This window comes from Ochotona curzoniae, unplaced genomic scaffold (genome assembly GCF_017591425.1).
Source record: "Ochotona curzoniae isolate NIBS_2020 unplaced genomic scaffold, NIBS_Ocur_1.0 contig_2723, whole genome shotgun sequence".
Lineage (NCBI taxonomy): Eukaryota > Metazoa > Chordata > Mammalia > Lagomorpha > Ochotonidae > Ochotona > Ochotona curzoniae.
This window is the reverse complement of record NW_024465573.1, coordinates 15,450,290-15,471,203: the sequence shown is the minus strand read 5'-3', so window position 1 is coordinate 15,471,203 and position 20,914 is coordinate 15,450,290. Positions and strand designations below refer to the sequence as shown.

Genomic DNA, 20,914 nt, shown 5'->3' with positions numbered 1-20,914 from the left:
GCAGGACAGGAAGCAGAGTTCAGGCCCAGACCGTGAGCATTCCCTCTCTAAGTCATGCTCCCGGTGACCTAAGGGTCTCCATTAGCTGCCACTGTTTATGTCATGATTGCGTAGTATCATTAACGTAAGACTTGGAGAACTAAACTGAATTTGGCCTGGGGTCAGGAGGTGGGAAGGAAACTAATACTTAAACCATAGCACCCAGGGATGCTCAGTTCTTCCTTTGCTGATCATTTTGTCTTTGCTTAGAACATTCTAGTGATCTCACAACTGGCAAGATAAGGTACCAAGCAACATAGAGGATGTCACGTGATGCCATTTTGATCTGGTATTGGTGGATTTTCCATCCTTATCTACTGCTATTTCTCTCTTAACTGCAATTGAATCGACCTTCTTGTTACTGCAGTTGAATTCTTGTTACTGCAATTGAATCGACCTTTTTGAAATTCCTGAATGTGTCATTGTGTTAGGGCTTACTACCTTGATATATGGTGTTTCTTCTGCTTGGAATACTTTTCCTTATCTTGCCTTTCTGGTGAACTCTTGGAATTGTTATTTATTTATTTGGCAAGACATGCCATTCTTTTTCTTTTCTTTTTAAAAGATTTATTTCTTGGGCCTGGCACAATCAGGCTCAGTGGCTAAATCCTCACCTTGCATGCAGTGGGATCCCATATGGATGTTGGTCCGTGTCCTGGCTGCTCCCTGCTTGTAGCCTCAGAAAGCAGCGGAGGATGGCCCGGACCCTGGGGACCCTGCACCCACGTAGGAGAACTGAAGGAAGCTCCTGGTTCTTGACTTCGGATCGGCTTAGCTCCGACCATCGCAGCTACTTGGAGAGTAAAGCAGCAGAGAGTAAAGAAGATGTTTCTCTCTAACTCTGTTTCTCTCTGTATATCTGTCTTTCCAATAAAAAAAAAAAAAGAAATCTTAAAAAAAACTATTTCTTTATTTGAAAGGTAATGTTAGAGAGGAGAGACACAAAGAGAAAGAGAATCTTCCATCTGCTGGTTCATTTCCTAAATAGCAACATTGGCCAGGGCTAAGCCAGGCTGAAGCCAGGAGCTAAGAGCTTCTTCTGGATTTCCCACATGGGTCCAGAAGCACAAAGATTTTGCCCATTTTAGGCTGCTTTCCCCCAGTGCATTGGCAAGGAGCCAGATTGGGATTTAAACTGGTACTTTGGTTGCCAACACTACAGGCCATGGCTTAACCTGTTGTTCCACAGCACCACAGGAGTTTTTGAAACTAGCCCATTTAGCATTTGTCTTGCTGCACTCCCCTGACTAGTGTATGTGTCCATTCATTTGTGAAAACCCTGGGTTGGTCTTTTCATTATTCTGACTTGATGGCCTAGCTCATGGTTAAGTGTCCTGCGAATGGACTTGCCCAGCAAACTTCATCCTTGTTTTCTTGTCCTTGTGCTGTGTTTATGTGAGGTTAGTTATCACATTGTTGCTAAATATTCCAGCAAAAAAGTACATTGTATACTTTCAGAGATTCTGTGTTTTCTACAATTTATGGATACAAGGTATATATTTATTTAATGAAACCAAGTCTAAAAAAAGACATTTTCAAAAAAAAACTGGGGAAAGAATGATAAAGAGCATTTTGAAGCTAGAAGAAACCCTGGGTGGTCTTTGAGGGAAAAAGAATTACTCACTTTGGCAGTTCTTTAGAAGCTTGCAAATCTGGTTTGAGTAACTGGCACCTCATCCCCCTCTGGACCTCCCCTGGATGTCTCTAACCTAAGCGGTTGGACTGCAGCAGTGGGCTGGACCTGACATCCTGGAAGAATGACCCAGCAGCAGAAAGGTACCAGTGTCTGACCCCGCAGACTGTTGAGTAATTGTGCCTTAGTTCCTGGGAATTAGTGTTTTTAAGACTCTCCTTGGATGGACGTTTGGTACAGGGGTTAAGTCACTGTTTAAAACATCTACATCCCATAATGGAGTGTGTGGTTTGAATCCTGGCTACTCCACTTCAGAACCAGTTTCCTACTAATGCATATCCTACTTGGAGGCAGCAGGTGACGGCTCAAGTGTTTAGGCCCCTTGCCATCTATGTGTTAGACAGGCATTGAGTTCTGGCCCTTGGCTTCTGTCTGAGCTGGCACTGACTGTTGCAGCATTTGGGGAGTGAACAAGCAGATGGAAGATCTCTGTCTGCCTCTCTCTTATTACCTTAAAGAGCAAAAGAAAAAGGGAGGAAAAGAAAAGCAAGAAAAGAAAAAGAACCAAGGAGATAAAATCCCCATTCTTGTTAATTCCAATGTATGCCCGCTGTGGAGGACTAGTGCATTAGATGAACTCAGAGGTTTGTCTCATAACAAACTCACATTTTCTATCTCTGTTTGTTTTCAGGCTTCCAGGAAGTAGTTGTGTAAAGTGAACATTTTAAAATTGCATGCTCTCAGTTTTGGTCCTTGACCTTTGCAAGAACTGTCTTCAGCATCTCTTAAATTTCTTCCATGTAATTCATCAAGCTTTCACTCTTGCTGTCTCAGTGTCCTTGAGGCTTTAACAGAACAATGAACACCCTGCCTGCTCTTCAAGCTCTCACCCCATCCCGACTCCCTTCCCTTCCCTTCTCTTGTGTTAATTTATTTTTAAAGATTTATTTATTTTTGTTGAAAAGACAAATTTATAGAGAGAAGGAGAGACAGAGAGGAAAGATCTTCCAAACACTACCCCAAATTTCCACAATGGTTGGAGCTGAGCTGATCTAAAGTCAGGAACTTCTTCCAGGTCTCCTATGTGGGTACAGGGTTTCAAAGGACTGGGCCATCCTCCTCTTCTTTCCCAAGCCACTAGCAGAGACCTGGGTTGGAACTGAAGCAGCCGGGACATGAACTGGTGCCCATAGGGATGCTGGTGCTTACAGGTGGCCAGTACGCCAACCCTTCTTGTGTTAATTTAAAGGAGTTCTCTTGTTTGGTGAATTCGACTGCTTACTTGCTCAGCCCTTAAGATCTGTTTTTGGTCGTTGTCTCTGATAGGAAGAAGTTTGCCTCCACAGATGTAGCAACCTCCAAGGGGCCAACCACACTTGTCTGTATCACAGTACTGCTTTTCTCCGTGCAGTTTCTGACACCATGGAATTGGTGACCTCTTCCCTCTTAAAATGTGTCTCTATTCTTAGCTTGTGTCTGTTTTATCTCTCTGACTGTTCTGCTTTGTTGAGATATTGAGGAAATTTTACATGTTTGAGCATGCATGGTGATTTAGTTATCCTTTTAGATTTGTTCATTCAGTAAGTATTGAGTGAGAATCAGTTTTCCATTGCTATATGACAGATGACCATAAATAGAGTGGCTTAAAACAGCATGTACTACTTATTTCACAGTTGTTATGGAGCAGGCATCTGAGCCAGGTGAGGCTCTGCCCTGAAAACCAGGGTCTGCCATGTGCTGTAGTCCTGGTGTGGCCAGGAGCTTAAGTCTCATCTGAAGACATACCTGGTGCAGGACCCTCTCCCAACCTCCATGGTGTAATATGTTGGCTATGTTGAACATCCCTGCCTCTGCAGGGGCAGCTGGAGAAATCAAGTCCCTGGGAGACTGCAAGAAAGAGAAGACACTAAACATGGACTGCTTTAGAAGAGGATATAAAACTAGAGTGAACATAGAGTTAATGAAATGGCACACACACATTGCACACATTTCGAAACAGCTAAGTGAACAGAGTGATTTCCTAAGTGGAATGTCATTGTGATGGTGGGGTTTGTGTGGGAATCAGGGGCGGGCCATCAATATAAGCAAGAATGAATGTAGCTCCTCACAATCCAGCATGGTACTTTTGTCCTCATGGAGGTGATAAAATGAAATACAGAACTCCTTGGACTCGGAGGCTCCCTTTGTGTCTAGTTCTACAGGGTGTGCCAGTGAGTATGTCAATGGTGTGATGTGAGCTAGCTGTACATGATTCTGACGCCTAACTTTGTTTTCTAGGAATATTCTGAAAACAATTGCTCTGGGCCAGATGTTGTCCTTGTGTATATGTGGGACAGCCATCAGCAGCCAGTATTTGGCAGAAAAATACAAAGTGAACACCCCCATGCTTCAGAGCTTTATCAACTATTGCTTGCTGTTCGTGGTTTATACCATGGTCCTGGCATTTCGATCAGGTATGTCAAATGTGGGAGTTACCTTTCCAACAAAATTACCTTCATGAATGTTGACTTCCAGAACCCTTCCACCCCTGCCCACAGAAACACCCACAAAGTATAACCAAGAATAAGAAACTGCAGCTGTATTTACAAGTTATTAGAAAAATACAACATCCTTGAAGACCATGGAAGTGATGTCGGTAGATTTATGCATAACCATCTGAACTTGTTGATTAAAATAAGTAACACCAGACTGTAACAGGTTAGAAGCTATAAAATTTTGAAAAGGTGTGAATCTGTTGAGTTTCATGTACCCCCTCCTCCCCGTGGTTGATAAAATTAAGACAGTATGGGGCCCGACTCGGTGGCGCAGTGGTTAAGGTCCTCGCCTTGCACTCCCGGGATCCCATATGGGCGTCGGTTCTAATCCCAGCAGCCCCGCTTCCCATCCAGCTCCCTGCCTGTGGCCCGGGAAAGCAGTCGAGGACGGCCCAAAGCTTTGGGACCCTGCACCCGCGTGGGAGACCCGGAAGAGGCTCCTGGCTTCGGATCGGCATAGCATCGGCCGTTGCGCTCACTTGGGGAGTGAATCATCGGACGGAAGATCTTCCTCTCTGTCTCTCCTCTCTGTATATCTGCCTTTCCAATAAAGAAAATAAAAAATAAATCTTAAAAAAAAAAAGACACAGTATGAAAAGTGCTTGAAATATCAAAAACCTAATTTTTCGGAATGTATTTTTCACTTAAGTAGAGAATACTAAATGGGACATTGCTTGCCTGTTGAACAAGCCTGAATTTCTAGGAAAAACCAAGACAAGGAATTGACAGGTATCAGTAAGGAATTAACATCCTTACCATTGGCTGCCTAAACCACTTTGGAACCATTATTAGATAATTATTTCTAGCTGGAAATGGGAAAGAGTGAGATATCATTGACTTTTTTTTGGTGTGTGTCACGCCATCATTTTGGTTGCTTAAATCATCTCACATTGTGTATTAACTCATTAAGGCCTCACAACTCGGGAGAATATTATTATCATCCTCACTTTACACACGAGGAACCTGAGATATAGAACACTTCAATAGTTTGCTGTGGATCTTACAGGCAACCTGCTCTAATACTCAACCCCTCTGTAGTAGAAACTGCCCATGTTGCAGCCCCAAAAGTTCCTCCCACAAGAGAGAGGCATGACATTACCAAATAAAGCAAATGAGATTGAATTCAGAGGTGTGAAGAGAGTGGACATCTGAGATGGTGCAATCCCATTTTCATTATCTTTGACTCTTAGAGTCCCCACTTAAAATGGAACCGAATGTACCAGTTGTTTTGTTATGAGTTTTATGATTTGAGACCAGTAACTCATTTTTTAAAAAATACAAAGTGGAGGCTATGTGAGTGGGGAGACGGTTTTTAGGGGGAAACAGGAGATTTGGCCAGATCTTTAGGAGTTGTGAGTGGAAATGGTACCTGATTAACAGTCTTGCACACTGCTCATTCTGATGTCCCTGTGGCTCCCGGTGTAATATTGTGGTCCTCCCGAGGGACGGTCAGAGTGCTTTTTGCTGTCTTATAGAGAAGGCTAATTTTCTATTTTTGGGTTATTACTGCAATTTTGGTCTTAATGGAAACAAACTGATTGTGATTCTCACTGCTTTTATTTCTTAGTATGTTATCACATATGTGTACCAACTTCACATCTCCTGTGATGCTAGATTCTTTAGTGGGATTATGGTTAATCTGAATAAACAACAGTTGGAATGGTATTTCTATAACAGTACCACTAAGCCTTTTCCCTAGCTTGTCACTGATGAGTACATCTTCCAAAAGAATGCCCACTTGCAAAGGTTCCTTGAAGAATCCTATGATTGGAGGTCCACTGACTGGTTAATACACACAAACATAGGAAAACATTTCAGTTTATGTTTATGTTATAGTCTGTGGCTTGTCAGAAGTGGTGACAACCAAGCTCCTATATAAATACTGCATTACTATTGGAAAGGGATAGAAAACCTATCACTTTTTTCTGCTCTGTGGAACACGTGATCTATGTTGAAACTTCAGCAATGAGTCTCAAAAAACAATTGAATTTGCTGAACTGCTAGAGTTTGGGTTATGAGTAACAGAAATTAGGTGTGACCTCTTTCAAAATGCACCATATATCCTTTCTTGGGCTCACTAATTTGAAAATTATCAAAAGTTGTCAAAAGCAACAAGGACCAATTCAGTTTTTTCTCCACTTAGGTGCTGATAATCTTTTAGACATCTTGAAAAGAAAATGGTGGAAGTATATCCTCCTGGGACTGGCGGATGTGGAAGCAAATTACCTGATGGTCAGAGCGTACCAATACACCACTCTAACTAGTGTTCAGGTAAGGTGTGGTCCTCTGACTGCTAGAATTTTACAGCTTCAAGAACATGAATTCCTGTTTGTTAGCCTGGCTGTATTGAAATTCTGTTTCACTTGTAGCAAACCCAAGTACAGGTGGATGATATTTGTTTTCCAATAGAGCATATGTTCAGTGAGTAATGTTTATTGAAATTAGTGAAGTGTGTACAAGTTAATCACTTTCCACCCTGCTAATGCCATAGCAGATCATAATAGTTCCTACTAAAATAAATAGAAATGTTTGGTTGGCAGTTGATATTGTGATGTTGATGAGAGTTGCTTTATGCTCAAATGTGGCATATACAATTATTTGTACCTTGAAACTACTGAAAAATCGGAGATTTACTAGCAAAGTAGCTCTTCACAACAAAGAACCAATTAGAAAAGACTTAGTAAACATTTTGAAGACAGGTGGTACCCAAGGATATCATGGGCTGGTGAGATGGTATACAGGCTTGTAGTGCCTGCATCCCTTGGGGGTACTGAATCGTTTCCCAGGTGCTTCACTTCTGATCCAGCTCCCTGCTTATGGCCTGGGAAAGCAGTTGAGGATGGCCCAAAGCCTTGGGACCCTGTACTCATATGGGAGAAAAGGAAAAAAGTGCTTGGCTCCTGTCTTTGGACCATGCAGCTCTGACCATTGCAGCCCTGTGGGGAGATAACCAGCAGATGGAAAGCTCTCTCTGTGTGTCTCCTTCTCTATATATACATCTGACTTTCAAATAAAAATAATAAACCTTGTTTTAAAACCTCTCACCACTGTTCTTTGTTAAGTTTATTTTTACTGGATTAAAAGGAAAATGCGCCTAGATAGTGCTTTTTTTTAACTTAAAAAAATATTTATTGACCACCTACTAAGTGGTAGGCACTAAACTATCTACTGGAGACAAAGTTGTGAACAAAGTAGTTACACGTCTCTAACTGGGGCTGGTGTTTTGGCATAGCTGATACAGTTACTGCCTGGCACTTAGCATCCCTATGGGCCTGGCTTTGTGTCCTAGCTGCTTTACTCCAAATGCAGACCCCTGCCAACAGCCTGGGAAAAGCAGTGGAAGATTGCACAAATGTTTGGGCCCCTGCCACCCATGTGGGATGGTTTGAGAAAGCTTCAGTCTGGCTCCAGCCCAGCTGTTGTGGCTATCTAGGGAGTGAACCAGTGGAGGGGACGGCTCTGCCCCTGTGCCTTCCCTTCTCCTTGTAATTCTGTCAAATAAATAAGCAAATCTTTCTTTCTTTTTTAAAATTTTAAAGTCTATACCATTAGGAGCTTGCAATATTATTGTTGTGGATCAGGGAAAAGAAAGGATGTGATGATTAAATTATGTGGTGGCTTGTATAGTGGAGATGAATAAGAGAAGGAGATGAGGAGTGTTGGAACAGAGAGGAGGGATGAGGCATGAAGTTATGTAAAGGAAGATTTCTAGGTAGAGGGAACAACATGAACAACGGTCATGAGTGTATACAGCTTTTTAGGCATGAAAAGGAGTCAGAGGAATTGGAATGGAGGGAGAGAATGGAAGGTCGTAGGAGTTGAGGTCGGAGATAATGTGGAGCAGAGTTGGGGTGGCCATAGCTGTGAGGCTTTCAGGCTGAGAGCTGGGATGGCGAGGAATGATAGGATTCCATTAATATTTGTACATCACCAAATGTGTGCCAGGCAGATGAAAATCCCTGCCCTTGTGCAGCTGACCGGTGGTTCTGTGAACACTTTAAAGAGATCACAATCGTTTTGGTGTGGAGGATAACCCTGTGATGTGGGGAGGGTGGCAGGAAACTCATTGAAGAAGCTTCGTGGTGTCGCAGGTGGAAGATGCTGGTGTGGTGGTGTTCTCCAGCCTCATGCAACTGAGCCAGACTGTTAGCAAGCTGATGCTGACTCATGTCACTAACACTAAAATACTCTAGTGGAAGGAGTGAAAGCGCGGTAGACTCCAAGGTCAGATTTAGACTTCTCAGTACAGCAAATTTATAACTTTCTGGCTTCCTCACTACACAAAACAGAGATACTGTCAGTTGATCTCTAAATTTTAGGAACTGTGGAAAGCTAAAGTGATGGTAGGCTTACTTCACTTGGAAAAGAGAAAGGTTTTTAAAATCTCAGTAGTTTTCCCAAGGTAAATATACAATAGGCATTTAAGTTGTTTCTTGTTTGTAACATTATGCTAAACATGTCCTCAGCAAATCTCTTAATATTGTATTAGTTAAACACTGAGATAAGAATTTGTTAAGACAGACATAAGAGGTACATGAAGAATCCAAAATTTTATAAAAATTAAAACTAGGAGGTTCCTAGAGCATAGAGTTTATTGCCAATAGGATATGTGTACTTTTTATCATTAAGTAATGACCTACAAGCCTGTAGAAAATTTATTTATTTTGTTTTAAAGGCAGTGTGACAGAGAGAAGGAGAGATGGAGATGGGGGCAAGGAGAGAGAGACTCAGTTCATTGGTTCTCTTCACAAATGTCAAATGCCTGCCTGCTGCAGCCAAGGGTGGACCAGATCAAAATCAAGAGCCAGGAACTTCTCCTGGGTCTCCCACATGGATGGCGGAGAACCAAGGACTTGGTCTGCCATCCGCTGCCTCTCAGGCACATGAGCGGGGAGCTGGAAGTGCAGAGCAACCAAGATCCAAACCCGCAGTTTGTATGGGATGCAGGTGTTCCACAATATCCGCCCCCACATCATAATTCCACACACATTTACTTACCTTATTATGGTTTGGTTTTTTACTAATTTTGATATCTGATGAAAAATTGTAAATTGGTTTAAGTTGTACGCAGCTATACCAAATACAGTTGGATTGTTTTGCAGCTGAAGTTCAGCCCTTCAGCTGTTGGAAACAACTTATTACATTCTAACGTCTTAGAAATATCTCAGTATTTAGTTGTCAGAAGTCAGGCGTATATGGTCCTAGCAAGCAACATGCTATAAAAAAGGCATCTACCTCTAAAACACTCCAGCAGCAGAGAGGCCTGTCTCTGGAGCTGTTCAAGCTGATTTTCTAGTTGAGTAGATCTCTGGCATGCGTGATCTAGCAGAGTGGGAGTTTGGACTAAACAGTGTTTGAACCTTCTCCTTAAGGATTCCTTTCAAGGTACTAAAAAAGGATCTTGACAATTTATGGCACATTTAATGAGGTGTCTACTTTGTCCATTTGCTCTTAACTGCCACAGCCCTACCTGCCTCTTCTCTTTTAAGCTCCTCTATTCTTTCTAGAACGTGGTTCTTTTAAAGATTTACTTGAAAGGCAGAGTGACTGGGAGAGACATGGAAGAGTAAGCTTCCATCTGATGATTCACTCTGAATGGTCACAATGACTGGAGCGAGGCCAGGCTGAGATTAGGAGCCCAGAATTCCATCTGGGTTTCCCGTGTAGATGGCAGGGGCCCAACTGCTTGAACTATCATCTGCTGCTTTCCCATGTGCATTAGTGGGGAGCTGATCAAAAGTGAAATGGCTGGCGCTCGAACTGGCTCTCAGATAGGATGCTGGTGTTGCAAGGTGGCAGCTTAATTGTTTTATACCACAACTCTGGTCCTTATATTAAAGAGATTTAGTGAAATGAAACTTTTAGAACTGAAAGCATCAAAAAAGGCATCTATTACCAAGACAATACATTTAAAAAATTTTATTTTTAATTGATTTATTTATTAGTTTGAAACGCAGAGATACACAGAGAAAGATACTTCCCCTCAGGTCACTCTCCAGATGTCCAGATGTCCACAACAGCCAGGGTGGAACCAGGCCAAAGTCAGGAGACTGGAACTCTATTTGGGTCTCCCATGTGGATGCAGGGATCCTAAGCTTTTGGACCATCTTCCACTGCTTCCCTAGGTGTATTGGTAGGGAGCTGGATTGGAAGTGGAGCAGCAGGGACTCAGACAACGATATGGAATACTGACATTGCAGGTGCCTAGCATCCCAACCCCCATGTAGATAAATGATGGGAGGTAAGAGTGATCACCTGAGAAATCTTAGAATTTTCTAGCAGGAATGGGCCTATCAAACCATCAGATCTAATCTCTTCATTCCATATGAAGTGGACTCCCAGAGAGTGACAGTGAACTGAGGCCCTTGGGCTCTCATGGTGACATAGGCAGTTTCCTTATAGATTCACTCACTGTCGACCAAAAATTATTATAAATGATGACATTTATGTTTGATATGGCAGTACAGTTTGAGGATAGGAAGGATTCTGTGAAAGTTTTTGGAGTGCTTTTAATAGTTTGTGCGTGTGTGTTTGTTTAAAAGATGTAGTTTTGACTTTGTTAAAGCATTATGGCTGGATTTTCCTGTGTCTTCCGGGACAGGCCATTATCATTTACATCGCTTAGTGGTTTGTTATTCGGGCAGGCACAATAAAGCACTTAGAGAGTTCTGCAGCTGGAATACCTAACAAGAGAAGGTGCCCATTTTACTCATGGCATGTTGGGCTCCAGTGATGATACTGAAAGATAATCAGTAAGCACTGTGGACAGGGTCGGGCAGGGTGCTGAGGTTAGGGGAGAGTTTATGAAAGAATCAGGGACAAAGTTACACACAGGCCAAGCAGGGCATAAACAGCATTTTCAGGAACTTCATGCAAATGTAGTTTAAATCCATATGAAATTTGAATTTGTGCAGTTAAGTATTGAATGAGTGGAATCTCGTGGTATCTTGCCAGTGATTTGGGGTTGGCTATAATTTTGGCAACGTCAGTCACCCCACCTTTCAGGTTGTCCCACAGTCAACAGGTGCTGAAGACATGCAAGGAAGAGGAGTAAGAGTGTGTGCCTTTGTTTCATAAGGCAGGGCTGGGACACCAGGTCAGGGAGGTGGTGCCTGTTCTGTCACCGTTACCTGTACTTTGTCATCCTTGGCCCAATTATGAGACATCTGGAGCATACAGATTATAAATACCTTGCCTGTCTAGCTAAGTTGCTCCTGAGTCTGTCTTGTTCACTTCTGTTTCCAGCTCCTCTCTGTGTCTCCTACATGGCAAGGGGCTTAATTCATATTTGTTGGATAAACGAAGGAAGGAAACTTTACTTCCTGGATTTACAGATCAATAGTTGGGAGTGTAGAGATAAATTGCATGGGACCTTGGGTGGAATTCTTTTAATTGTGCAATTTGAGTCAACTTGGAATTGTTGTGCAGATGAAAAAAGTTGATTTGGGTGAAGCTCTCAGGATATAGCTGGCAGTAATAAATGCTCAACAACTATTAGTTCTTAATATTATTTAATTATCTTTTTTTTTTTTTTTTAGCTAGTGGAAGAAGTTTTTTTTACGACTTTTTAAATTTGAAAGTCAAGGTAACAGTGATCTTCACTAGTTCACTCTAAAGAGCTATAGCAGCCAGCACTGGCCTAGGTTAATGTCAGGAGCCTGGAACTTCATCCAGGTCACACCCATGGGTGGTAGGAGCCCAAGTATTTGGACCATCTTCTGCTTTTTTAGCTGGGACTCCAAGAGACACTCTGATACGGGATGCTGGCATCACAGAGCGGCTTAGCTCTCTGTGCCAGAACACAGGCCCCTGAAAGAGATTTTAAACTAACTTTCCCTTTCTGTGCAGCTTTTGGATTGCTTTGGGATTCCCGTGTTGATGGCTCTCTCGTGGTTTGTTCTGTATGCAAGATACAGAGTGATTCACTTCATTGCCGTGGCTGTCTGTCTTTTGGGCGTAGGAACCATGGTTGGTGCAGACATACTAGCAGGGAGGGAAGACAATTCAGGTAAGACTGTATTGGGGTTTAGTCACAGAAATGTTTTGTTCATGTTTCATTTTTATTTTGCAAAGAAAAGAATAAAAAGTAGAAAACAGATTCCAGTTGATTAAAACGTTGTTTTCATTATTTCTGGTTTTCAGTAACCACATCCATGAAGCAATTGTTATTTTCCCCCCAGCCCACAGTGCTGGCCTCATCTTTTCCATCCTGCTAAACAGTTCTGTTTTGTCTCATGAGAAAAGTTTTGTTACATAGTTGGAACAATCTCTTGAGCTCATAACCTTGGAGTTAGTGAAAAGTCTATTGCAGACACTTTGTTTCTTGTTTTTATCAGAAAAAAAAATTGTTTGGTGGCTGACACTGCAAAATATTTGTGATTTTCTTTAAACAGAAGTGTTGGGGCAGGGAAAGGAGACTTGATATTCACTGGAGTGTTTCTGATGAATTTACTCTGTGGGTGCCCCTGCACTTTGTGTCAAATGCACAGAGCACTGATGGCATAATGGTTCATTAAGATCAGTGAATTTATCCCATCCACAGGTGGTGCAATGTCTCCTTAGTTTGACAGAAGTAGCTTGCTCACCAAGCTTCCTTCCCTATGGTTCTCAATGAACTCCCTTCAGTAAACCCCGGAAGTTTATCATTGTCATTGAGCCACTTTCTGAGGCTGCAGGTAAATACTGTGTACCATACCTTCCAGCTGTCAGTGTCCTGAGGAGCCAGATTAAGAAAAATCAGAGGAAGACATTCTGAGTTTCTAGAAACCAGGATTAAGTTTGATCTTATTTAAATGAGAGCCAGGTCATCTCCTGGAGGTTCACCCATTGATGTTGTCTTCCTGTTGTGGCTTGTCTTCCTGCAGGGAGTGATGTGCTAATTGGTGACATCCTTGTCCTTGTCGGGGCTTCCCTGTACGCCGTTTCTAATGTGTGTGAAGAGTACATCGTGAAGAAGCTAAGCAGACAGGAGTTTTTAGGAATGGTGGGCTTGTTCGGAACAATTATTAGCGGCATACAGCTGTAAGATTCCAACTTTTTTTCCTTAAAACTAAAAGAAGAAAATGTACCATAGATGATGACTTTGGAACTGCTAATAGTCATTGCTGATTTAGCCAAAATTCATGTTTTGAAATCAATAGCTTGGTAAATTTCTACCAGCGTCTTGGTAAAATAGTGCCTGGCGTGTGATACTCAGCATTACCGATGTCATGAACAGTGTGGACTTAATGGTTTTAACTCATTTCCAGTAAACATTAGTACATTAACTTCCTTTTAAATGTATTCAAAAGCAAAACATGATATCGTGGCCTCTTGTGATAGCTGACTATTGTTGAACAACACTTGGAAAGAAAATATCTTTAAGGACTTTTGTTTTTATTCTTTGTCTTTTTCTTAAAGATAGTCTTTTTTTGTATTTGAAGAAAAAATTAAAAGTTAATATAACTTCTTAAGATCTGTGTACCTATTCATCTGTCTTTTATCCATGGCCTTATTCTCCAAATGCCTATTATAGGAAGGACTGGGCCAAACAGAAACCAGGAATCTGGAATTCATTGTGAGTCTCCTACATGGACAGCAGGGACCCTGCTGCTTGAGCTGTCCCTGTTATCTCTTAGGATGCACATTGCCAGGAATCAAGAGTGCAGCATGTGGGACTTTAACCCAAGCACTCCAGTGTAACCTTTGTGTGTCCAAAATAAACACAATTCATGACTTTAGCCAAAGTATGGTAACTGACATTTTCCTAAAATGATAAAAATCAGCATGTATCTCAACAACTTCTTGTTCTCATCTTAGGTTGATTGTGGAATATAGGGATATTGCCAGCATTCGCTGGGACTGGAAAATCGGTATGTAAATAAGTGATACGTTCTTTTCTTTTAGTTTTGATTTATCTTAGTTGATTTTAGTCTTATTTTGTTCTGGTTCATATTTTATCCTAATTGACAAAATGCATGTGAAGAAATAATTACTTCCTCTCAGTATTACATGTTCTTGTGAAATCATACTAGGTGTAGTGCTTTATGTTGCGTTTCCTCTGAAAATTGGTAGATGAACCTCCATGAAATTAATGTTTAATTTTTACCTGTAGGAATAGCTTTACTTGACTAGGAGTTCTCAACTAGAGTAAGTTTGACTCTCACGTGAGCTTCCAGTTAGATCTGTATCTTAGGCCCTTAGACCTCTTGGGAAGATTGTTATCTGCTTAATATAATTGTGAACACTAATCAGAATCATCTAATGGTGTCTGATCACAAACCACTTCCATTTCTCCTGTGATCTGATATTCCCAGGTATCTGCACAAATAAGGCAGAATAAACTGGCAGGCCAGTTAGGAAAGATGTTAGCCTTGTTTAATGATGCGTTTGAAGGAAGTTAAATAGTATGTAATGTCATAGAAACTTGTGTTCCGGGTATGGGTAATTTAATTCGGTTAAATAGCTTAGACTGCTAGAAATGTGTGTATGAGTGTGTTGCATATGAAATGAGATTAAGGAATCCTTTACAATACAGGCACTCTGATGAAAGAGCATCACGTGACTCTCAGTGACCTAGAGATGAGAGTCACCTTGTAATATCTGGGAGCAATTGAATCTAATGAGATAAAAAAAAATACAGTTGATCTAATGACCATCATGGGTGCCCTAAAAATGCTTTTTCTGAATCCAGTTACACAAACAATGCAAATAAAAGCAAACAAAAGACTGTGAATGATTTTCCTTGACACATGGTGCTGCTTCTACTTTGACTGCACTTTTGTCTCAGGCATCACTCCGCCTTGAGATGCAGTCACATGATAAGCAAGATTTTATTGTCTCAGTCATTTGGCACTTGGTTGGATCTTTGAGGTCCTTCACTTATATCACAACTTGTTGTTATTGTTCACCAGAGAGTTAGTAGTTTCATGGGGTTTTTGTTCTTGTTTTTAAGATTTGTTCATTTTTATCAGAAAGATTATTATAGAGAGACAGAGAGAAAGATCTTCCAACCTCTGGTTCACTGCTAAATGGCCGCGAAGGTCAGAACTGAATTGATCTGAAGCCCGAATCAATCTGAAGCCAGGAACTCCTCCGGGTCTCCATGTGGGTGCAGGGTCCCGAGTACTAAGATTATCCTTGACTGCTTTCCCAGGCCACGAGCAGGGAGCTGGATAGGAAGTGGAGCAGGCAGGGCACAATCCCTGTGCATGCAAGGGGGAGGATTATGCAATTGCGCCATCACACCAGGCCTGAGCATTGGTAATTTTCTTTACAATGCTGACTGTTAGTAGGAGTTTTTTGATGCACATAGTATGTTAATGAACCAGGGAGTTTTGGATGGCAACCAAGCTTTTCTACCATTTGTCTCTCCATTTCTTCTCTTATGTTAGATATCTTCCTTTTTTCACAGCTCTGCTGTTTGTGGCATTTGCCCTCTGTATGTTTTGCCTGTACAGCTTCATGCCAGTGGTGATCAAAGTCACTAGTGCTACCTCCGTCAACCTGGGCATCTTGACAGCTGATCTCTACAGCCTTTTCTTTGGCCTCTTTCTCTTTGGCTATAAGGTAAGAAAATAAGAATACTTGCTTTGTTCCAAAGAAGTAAAGGGGATCTGTAAGATTCTTTGTCCAAAAAGAAAATCTTCTCATCCTCTTGGCAAGAATCTCAATGGTGGGCCTCACTCCTTTCTTAATTGCTTTTGCATTAGAAAGTATGTTCAGAAAAAGAATGGTCATTCTGGGGTTTTTCTGAAAAGTGAAATGAAGTTGGGTTTATCTTTGATGGAATGACCTAAGATACCAGCCTAGGAGAATGTCAGCGTGTGTTACCAGGTGATGTGCAAGCACCACCATAGGTGTTTTGGCCCTCAAGAGACTGTCTAGCTTGGATTGTCTTTGCCCTGGACATAGATAAAATGTTTGGAGTGGCTGATGGAAAATGAGAGATGCATGATCGGAACAGTTTCAGGGTGAATACCTACTAGTATTATTATGATAATAGTTTTGACCTTACAGCTTCCTCTCAAAGATTTTAGAACTCTTTGAGGGCCAATGCAGTAGAAATCCATCTGTTCTCTACTGCGAAGTCTTGTTGACTTGCTTGCTATTGTTTGAGTGAATAGTTTCAATGTTTGCTGTTACTTGATACTTTTTCATTTCAGTGGGGGATATCAATCACATTTCTCTGCTCCGATACAATTTTGTATCCAGACAGACAACTTTGTCCTTGATTTCACACTGTTCATGGGAATTTGCTAGGAACTCACACTCAGTGGGTTCAGTGCAGGTCTCAGAAATTTCTGCAAATGCAGCATTGATCTTATCATCTTGCAAAGCTACATGTGATAAGAACTAGCTGTTATTTTGCAGACTCGCTGGTTAAGATTATTTCTGAGCTGAGAATGTAAGAATATGTGAAGACTTATTGGTAGCATCACAAAAGAGTAGGAACTGGCAGAGGGAATCACTGACGTGGTCTTGGGGGACCTGATCATTTTTTTTTTCTTGAGAGCACAGTTGTCCAGGAACACCTCAGTGCTGTGGCTGCATTTCATATGACTGCGCCTAGGGCATGATGCCATTTGTCTACTGCTGTTCCAGCAGCTCAAAGAAGGTCTGAGAATTCAGCCGCATTAACACACAACACCCTCACACATGCTGTTTTCCCTTAACCAAACATATTGATTTAGCTTTAGTAGTTTGCTTTTCCATCGTCAATAGGACAATGTCCACAAAGGGAGCTAAGATTAAAGAAATAAAAACGTGTAAAATAATAGTAACACTTGTTACTACCTGTTATGGACTTCCTTTATCTAAATATTTGCTCTTCAGCTGCTTTTACTTGTGATATAAAAGAGCCCTTTTATGACTCAATGTTTGGACACCTCTGCTGGTATCAGAATCACAGCATGTGCTCTATAACTTCCTCTGCAGTCCTTGTGTTTTATGTTCCTTTGTCCCTGCTTGTCTAGCAGTTTACTCAGATCTGTTTTTACTGGTTTTGGTCAAAGGTCATATCAAGCCGTATAGATTAAAATGCCGGTCAGGTCTGTGATCTTTGGCTTGAATTCCAGTGGTGAAATAAAATTCAGGTCATAATAGAAAATGCCAAGCCTTTTAAATGTAGTTTTGAAATACAGAACAGTAAACCCAATAAACCATCGATTTAAAAATTTACAATATCTAAAGTAACTTTGGGTCTGCGATTTTTGAAGTAATTAGTTAAAAGAGAGGCTTACAACAAAAAGAATAAAACAGATGTATGTATCTATTTGAAAGGTGACAGAGATCTCTCATCCCATGGTTCACTCCCCAGTGGTCCCACAGGCTGGAGCTGAGCCACATAGAAGCCAGGAGGCCAGAACTCTATATACGTCTTCCACATAGGTGACTGGAGCCCAAACCTTTGGCCATATTCTGCAGCTCTTACTTGGTGCCTTAGCAGGGAGCTGGATTGGAAGTGGAGCAACCTGGACTTGAACTATTGCTCACATGGGATGCTGGCACTGCTGGTAGCAGCTTGACATGTTGTACAAGGACACCTGCCCAATAATTTCTTCTGTTTCATATTAGTAGTGTGAGCAGTGCCTCCTGCCTGCAATGGGCTGCCTCATGGAGTCTGTGCAGACCTTGTATCTTCTCCACTAAATGCAGGATGGGGTAGAACTGGAGTATCCGTAGCAAAGGAGAGGATTCATTTCTCCCAGGATCTGGTTGACAGAGCCCATGTACACAGGAGGCATTTCAAAGGGCGTTAGTGTCTCAGGCTGCTTGACACCAAGGGTGGTGAGGTGGTACTCAAGGCACAGCTGGCAAAAGGCAGCAGCGCAGATGGCCGCGTGAGGAAACACACCCAGCGCCGGCTCTTCTCTTCTAGTTTTCAGGACTCTACATCCTGTCCTTCAGCGTCATCATGGTGGGCTTTATCCTGTACTGTTCCACACCGACACGAACGGCAGAGCCAGCCGAGAGCAGTGTACCCCCGGTCACCGTCATTGGAATCGACAACCTGGGGCTGAAGCTCGAGGAGAACCTTCCAGAGACGCACGCTGAGGTCCAGTAGCCAGCCAGGGATGGTGCACACCTGTGCACCACAGAAGAAAGCAGCGTCCACTGGCTGCTGAGGCGACATTCCGGGAAATGAGGAGGCTCCGAATGAACACACCATTGGACTAGATCCAGTGGGTAGACTTTGTAAAGGAAAACTGAAGAATGTCTCAAAAATAGAAATATCAGAACCCAGCAGAATCCAAGGCTAGATTGTGTTTCTGTGTATTTAAGGACCAAAACCTGTGTCAGAGAGGTGAGGTGTGGGTCCCACACTGAGGTCTTCAAGGTCCATGTGGGAAACAGGATGGGGGAGGTACCCAGGAGGGAGCCAGCTGGGGGACAGGCTGCTGATGGTTGGGAGTAGGGGCAGTGCAGGGTGGCCTGCACATAGGTTTTTTGCTCTGCTGAGCAGTTACTGTCCCCTGGGCTTGTGGCCTTTGGGTACAGAAGAGGCCTGCTGACTGATTGCATGTCTTGGGGAAGTGGACAAGTCCTGGACAAGTCCTGAGACATGAATGTGACTACTTAGATGTGATACATGGCAGCACAGTAAACCTTGGAGTCATCTCCCTTTTTTTCGTTTTTTTCCCTAAGTGTTCTCTGTCACTCCTGGCTCAAGTCTCTTTTAGAGCCATGTTCACTCCTTCACTCCAGGTCCCCAAGCAAACTTCCTGCCCTCACAATCCATGAGACTGGATGTCTCATCCGTGTTTTCAAGCCCCCATCTTGCTCTCCAAGATTTCTCAGATCTGAGTTCAATCCATGCACACCATCATTTCAAAAACACTCCCATAGCCTCCTGGGATATTCCTATCGGCCCCATTATTAAACATCAAGCAAGGCTACCAAGTTTTAACTGCAAATGATCACAAGTAGGAAGTTTTGTTTGTATATCTGATAAAAAAAATGAGTATAATCAAAATGGAAACAAGATGAATAATTTCTCAGAAAAGTATATCCAGGAACCTTGAGAATCCCCTAGTTGTTGAAATGGCGTGCTGCTCCCCATCTTTCCAATGTTGGCAACACTCCTAGACTTCTGTGACGTTTCTTCAATACAAACTGCTATTATGAAGATTCAGTGTAATATTGAAAACAAAATATGTATGTTTTTGTACAAATATAAAAGAAATCATGATTAAGTATTCATTGATTAAAAGACTGAAGCGATGGAAATATATCCACTGTGTGGTTTCTTTGATGAACCAGTTCTCCTTGTGGATAGTAAATGTATCTGTGATTTCGTCAAATCCAGCTTCTCAGAATCATACCATCAGTGAGACAAACTTAGCGATGGAGGCTAGTCTGGGATTTAAGGGAGGATTTCACAGGTCACGCACACTCACACAAAATGTCTAATTCTGAACTACCACATTGGGTTTTCTCTTTCTGCAGGGAAATAACTCATTCTCTACCATTAATGAAAACTGCTTTTTCAATTCATGTTTGGTTTGATTCCCTCCCATGAACACAGAAGGTTCTATCTGAATGACCATGTTGGGAAGATTTTTCCCTTTAGTTTGCACACTGGCTGTTCCTGAAAGTCTCTTGCCTGTGAAGGCTGTTTCCCTGGAGGGTGGGTGGGGAAGTGGAGCGTCTCAGGGGACTAAATACCTTAGGACCATCAAGCTGAGTTGAGTTGTCTGTTCTTCCTGTACCTTTGTGAAGCCGACCTGGCTGGTTCCTGCTCTGCTCCAGAATCCTGAGCCCTTGCTCCTGTCTTCCTGTTAGCATAGGGCTGCTTGCTTGCTGTTTGCTCATCACAGATGGAGCCTGGGGTCAACAGTAGCCTTTTTGCATGTCTCTAGGCCTTTGGTCACCTCATCTGTGGTATTCACGAAATAAGCATTGCCTTTGGTCCTAATTCAGAACATCAAAGGGCAGATCGCCCTGAAGACTTTCCTGGAGGTGGGTGGAGTTAGCTAGTATACTACCCTGCTCTCTTTCCTTTCCACTCATTTCCTTTAGTTCTAGTTTTCTCCCTCACTGTTCTTAGACTGGAGAGGGGCAGAAGATTTCAAATGGGCCTTCCAAGTTAAAACCCAGAATTCAGTGTCCCTTGAGCCATAGCTGTTAGATAATATTATTGTGAGGTTGCTCACTCTGGGGGATGGGAGGGAGATACCTTCCATCTACTGGTTCACTCCTCAAATGCCAACAGCAGCCAGGCCTGGGTCAGGATAAAGCCAGTAGCCTTGGACTCCATGCAGGTTTTCCATGTGTGTCAGGGACCTAAATACTTGGGCCACTATGAGTGGCCTCCCAGGGCAATAGCAAGAAGCTGAATTGGAAACAGACGTGGAACTCTGATGTGAAATGCCGGTGTCCCAAGTGGCAGCTCTGCATCCTGTGCTACAGTGCCTGCCCAAGACTAACAGTTTTAACTGAGCCTGCATGATGACAGATTCTATGGATAGGGAAGGAGGGCGGGGAGAGAGAGAGAGAGAACGCTTTTGTCTACTGGTTCATTCCCAAGTAGGGTGGGTTCAAACTAGGAGCCTGAAACTACATTCCAGTCTCCCACATGGTGGCAGGGGCCCAAGTTCTTGGGCCGCCACCATTTGCTGCCTTCCAGGACACATTAGCAAGGAAGCTGGTTCAGAAGCACGGGTTCCAGGGTCTGAACTGGCACTGACTGAGAATGTGGGCACTCCAAGTGGCAGCTTATGCTTCTGCA

General features: G+C 42.5%; 1 protein-coding gene across 1 annotated transcript in view; it reads left to right on the top strand.

The window, feature by feature from the left end:
• SLC35F2 (solute carrier family 35 member F2) overlaps positions 1 to 19,417 on the top strand; it is a 51,548-nt gene extending 32,131 nt beyond the window's left edge. Inside the window, exons 3-9 of the mRNA XM_040976885.1 lie at positions 3,950 to 4,125; positions 6,350 to 6,477; positions 12,055 to 12,214; positions 13,071 to 13,227; positions 14,005 to 14,057; positions 15,599 to 15,753; positions 18,065 to 19,417. Coding sequence (XP_040832819.1) covers positions 3,950 to 4,125; positions 6,350 to 6,477; positions 12,055 to 12,214; positions 13,071 to 13,227; positions 14,005 to 14,057; positions 15,599 to 15,753; positions 18,065 to 18,250 — 1,015 coding nt within the window. The 3' untranslated portion in view covers positions 18,251 to 19,417. The remainder of the gene's footprint in view (positions 1 to 3,949; positions 4,126 to 6,349; positions 6,478 to 12,054; positions 12,215 to 13,070; positions 13,228 to 14,004; positions 14,058 to 15,598; positions 15,754 to 18,064) is intronic.
• The last annotated feature ends 1,497 nt before the right edge of the window (positions 19,418 to 20,914 follow it).